Here is a 4,938-nt window from a genome sequence, read left to right on the forward strand (position 1 = left end):
CAGAGACGAGGCAAGCCTGGACGATGACGAATTCGTCATGCCTGAGGATCCCGTCGAACAAGAGCGTTTTAAACGCAGACTCATGGCCACGGCAAGCAACCTCAAGAAAAAGCAGCAACAGCTTAGAGCTGATCAAGATTTGGTAGCCGACAGATGGACCGAAGTCCTTGCGGCCGAAGAGTACGAACTCGAACGCCCCTCCAAAAGCTACCCCAAACGCAAGCTGCTGCCCCGATTAGAGGAGGAAGCATATAAACCTACATCACCAGGGCACAACACGGCCGACCGGCCACCTCGTGGCCGCGACAGAGAGGCCTCTAGGCCCTCCACTAAAGCCATACCCCGGCATCGCTTGAGAAGTACAAAGCCACGGGGGAATGCGCCGGACTTGCGAGACATATTGGAGGATAAGGCAAGACAATCAAGATCGATCTACGGATCACGTGGGCGCCCCACGATACGCGACGACAACCGTCACGCCGGATACAGCAATTCTGGCCGGGCCGAACACAGTAGACAAAGCTCGCTCGAGCTACGTCGCGATATAGCCCAATACAGAGGCGCCGCACACGCACTACGCTTCACAGATGAAGTAATGGATCATCAAATCCCCGAAGGGTTCAAACCCATGAACATTGAATCCTACGATGGCACAACAGACCCCGCGGTTTGGATTGAAGACTATCTCCTTCATATCCACATGGCCCGCGGTGATGATCTTCACGCCATCAAATACCCCCCACTCAAGCTTAAAGGACCAGCTCGGCATTGGCTTAATAGCTTGCCAGCAGAATCAATTGGGAGTTGGGAGGACCTGGAAGCCGCATTCCTTGATAACTTCCAGGGCACATATGTGCGACCACCAGACGCTGATGACCTAAGCCACATAATTCAACAGCCAGACGAATCGGCCAGACAATTCTGGACACGGTTCTTAACCAAGAAAAATCAAATCGTCGACTGTCCGGATGCAGAGGCCCTTGCAGCCTTCAAACACAACATCCGCGACGAGTGGCTTGCCCGGCACCTAGGACAGGAAAAGCCGAAATCCATGGCAGCCCTCACATCACTCATGACCCGCTTCTGTGCGGGAGAGGACAGCTGGCTAGCTCGCAGTAACAACCTCACCAAAAATTCTGGTAGTCCGGATACCAAGGACAGCAATGGCCGGTCGCGTCGCAATAAGCACAAACGCCGCATTAGCGGTGATAATACTGAAGATACGGCAGTCAACGCCGGATTCAGAGGCTCTAAACCCGGTCAGCGGAAAAAGCCATTCAAAAGAACTACTCCGGGCCCGTCCAACGTGGACCGGATACTCGATCGCTCATGCCAGATACACGGCACCCCCGAAAAGCCAGCTAATCACACCAACAGGGATTGTTGGGTATTTAAGCAGGCAGGCAAGTTAATTGCCGAAAACAATGACAAGGGGCTGCATAGCGATGACGAGGAAGAGACACGGCCGCCGAACAATAGAGGACAGAAGGGTTTCCCCCCACAAGTACGGACGGTGAACATGATATACGCAACCCACATACCCAAAAGGGAGCGGAAGTGTGCGCTCAGGGACGTATACGCGATGGAGCCAGTCGCCCCAAAGTTCAATCCGTGGTCCTCCTACCCGATCACTTTTGATCGAAGGGACCATCCCACCAGCATCCGCCATGGCGGATTCGCCGCATTGGTTTTAGACCCAATCGTCGATGGGTTTCACCTCACTAGAGTCCTGATGGACGGCGGCAGCAGTCTGAACCTGCTTTATCAGGATACAGTGCGCAAGATGGGCATAGACCCCTCAAGGATTAAACCCACAAAGACGACCTTCAAAGGCGTCATACCAGGTGTAGAGGCCAATTGCACAGGCTCAGTTACACTTGAAGTGGTCTTCGGATCCCCGGATAACTTCCGAAGCGAGGAGTTAATCTTCGACATAGTCCCGTTCCGTAGAGGCTATCATGCACTGCTCGGACGAACCGCGTTTGCAAAGTTCAATGCGGTGCCGCACTACTCATACCTCAAGCTCAAGATGCCAGGCCCTCGAGGAGTCATCACGGTCAACGGAAACACTGAACGCTCTCTCCGAACGGAGGAGCATACAGCGGCTCTCGCGGCAGAAGTGCAGAGCAGCCTCTTAAGGCAATTCTCGAGTCCGGCCGCTAAGCGATCGGACACCGTCAAGCGCGCCCAGAGCAACCTACAACAAGACCACCTGGCACGTTCCGAGCACGCGTAGCAATGCGGACCCAACCCCATCCCTCGCAAAATTGCAAAACCAGTACTCCGCATACATCACTACGCTCTGGAAATACCATGGGCAAAGGGGGAGGGGCACGACCACGGCAGGCCCAGAGTGCGGCTCAACCACACCGGGGGCTCCCAAATGGGTCATCATTTTCTTTTTTTTTCTTTTTTTTTCTTCTTATCCTCAGGACTCCGTTTACCAGAAGCCCTGTCCGGCAGTAGACCCGCCGAACTTACGATACAACAGCCAAGGAAGCAGAAAAGCTATGACGAGTATCCAGGTGGTCTCCATTACGAGCATTATACCTGTCTTATACACCATTCCGCAGCCTACCCCTGACGGGGGACATGTTAAATAGTCCCACCCCTTGCTTATCGCACTATTTGTATCGTTCTGCATTCATGGTAGTATTTTTTGAATAAACAATGCATCGCTTTTTGCCTACCATTGCATTCCTTTTTTACACATATGTTCACTTATGACATGTTGCATCCGTACACTTTGGTACGGCTAAATACACCAGGGGCTTAAGTTCCCCATATTATGGTGTGATAAGTCCGAACACTTTCACAAGTGCGGCACCCCGAACTTATAGCATTATATGCATCGGCTCCGAATCATGTCTTGGGTCAATAGTTGGGTTTGCCCGGCTCCCATGTTTTGGTACCTTACGTTCCGTTATATCGGCTAAGGTAGCGCTGGGAGAACCACTGCGATTGTGCCCCAGTTGAGCTGGGTGAGCACCTCAGTGGAGAAAGCTAAAACTGACCGTCATGATAGGGCGAGAGCCGGTCGCTGTTCGAGAGGTTTTTTCGAGTCCCTAAAGACTTATGCCACTTAGAGCGAGGAACCGACTTTGTCCGGCCCAGGCGTGGATAGCGCCCCGAATTGGGCCTTCCGAACACTAGGGGCTTTGCCAAAATTTAAAATTATAGAATTCTCTGGCTAAGTGAGAGTGTTCAAGCATTATAAGTCCGGTTGCCTCGTTCGCTGTGTTGAGCGCCTCCCTAGAAGGACCCAAAAATGGGAACAAGAGCGCTCAAGTTTATCCCGAACACCCCAGCACTCGTGGCATGGGGGCTGAAGCCAATGACTTGCCATCTCTCAGATTTGATAAACGGCTGCACAGAAGGTAATATTTTAAATTAACAAGCGTTGCTTAGCGCATATGAACAAAGTTTTCAGCGCACAGGATAACAAAATGCGAGTCTACTCAAAAATTACATCTTTGGAGCATTCACCCGCAATAATGCGGGCACCCTTCAGGACACCCTTATAATACATCTCGGGCGTGCGATACTCCTTGCCCGGCGGCGGCGCGTCCGTCACAAGCTTCTTGGCATCCATCCTGCCCCAGTGCACCTTAGCGCGGGCAAGGGCCCGGCGGGCACCTTCAATGCAGGTGGAATGCTTGATGACGTCGACCCATGGACAGGCGTCCACCAGCCGCCGCACCAGACCGAAGTAGCTCCCAGGCATGGCTTCTTTGGGCCACAGCCGAACTATGAGGCCCTTCATGGCCTGTTCGGCCACCTTGTGGAGCTCGACCAGCTGCTTCAGCTGGTCGCTTAGGGGCACCGGATGTCCGGCCTCAGCATACTGAGACCAGAACACCTTCTTCGTCGAGCTCCCCTCCTTGGCTCTGTAGAAAGCGGCAGCATCGGACACGCTGCGGGGCAGATCTGCGAACACTCCTGGAGAGCTCCGAATTCGGGTAAGTAACATGTAATTCACTTTTACATGCTTGCTTTGCATGAAGAATGCCTTACCCGCCGCTATCTTCTTTACTGCCTCGATCTCCTGGAGGGCCTTTTGGGCTTCGGTCTTAGCGGCTTTGGCACTCTCAAGAGCCGACGCAAGCTCAGACTCTCGAATCTTCGAGTCACGCTCCAAACCCTCGTGTTTTTCCACAAGAGCTTGGAGCTCTTGCCGCACCTCCGCCACCCGTGCCTCCTGCTTCTCTCGCTCGGCGCGTTCCGCGGCCGCACTGCGTTCGGCCGCGGACACCGCCTCCTTCAGGGTCGCTACCTCGTTCGTAGCCCCTGGAGTACCCACGTTATTCTTATCATTTTTTCTTGCAACCAAATCCTTTTCTATAAGGTACAACTTTAATAAGGTGTTACTCACCTTCCTTGTCCTCGAGCTGCTTCTTGGCACGGCCGAGCTTGATCTCGGACCGCTCGAGGCTCTACTTCAAGGAATTGACCTCCGCAGTCAGTGCGGCAGAGGTCAGCAGCGCAGCCTGCATTCCCACATTGACATATTTTTGTTAGACTCCTGCGTACATCTTTTTAGATCCTCAGTCCGGCTTTTCTTTCCGAACACCGAACCGAGCATCAGGGGCTACTGTCTATGCGGTACTATTTTACATATCTTAAAAATTCTTACCTCAAAGCCTGTTAGAAGGCTGCTGCAGGCTTTGGTCAGCCCGCTTTTGGCGAGCTGAACCTTCTGAATCACCGCACTCATGACAGTGCGGTGTTCCTCGTCGATGGAAGCGCCGTTGAGCGCCTCCAGCAAGTTATTCGGCGCCTCCGATTGGACGGAGGCCGCCGGCGTCACAGTCTTGCCCTTCTTACGAAGGGGCCGCCCACCGGACTCCGGAACCACCAACGGTTCCGGTGCGGAGTCCGGTCCAAAGCCCGGGAGGTCGCCCTGCGGCACCTCCGGAGCCTCCTCCTCCTCCTGGTGGG

The 4,938-nt window shown here is 53.7% G+C and overlaps 1 protein-coding gene across 1 annotated transcript; it reads right to left on the reverse strand.

Moving 5' to 3' along the window:
* Positions 1 to 3,374: 3,374 nt before the first annotated feature.
* LOC147988162 (uncharacterized) lies at positions 3,375 to 4,714 on the reverse strand. The gene is made up of 4 exons (XM_087534092.1): positions 4,634 to 4,714; positions 4,373 to 4,433; positions 4,015 to 4,287; positions 3,375 to 3,939 (listed from the first exon to the last, which is right to left on the reverse strand). Exons 1-4 carry the CDS (start codon positions 4,712 to 4,714, stop codon positions 3,455 to 3,457), a joined length of 900 nt encoding a protein of 299 aa, XP_087390218.1. The 3' UTR covers positions 3,375 to 3,454.
* Positions 4,715 to 4,938: the final 224 nt, after the last annotated feature.

Source organism: Triticum urartu, chromosome 1A, assembly GCF_056163025.1.
Source record: "Triticum urartu cultivar PI428250 chromosome 1A, HENAU_Tu73, whole genome shotgun sequence".
NCBI classification, from domain to species: Eukaryota; Viridiplantae; Streptophyta; class Magnoliopsida; order Poales; family Poaceae; genus Triticum; species Triticum urartu.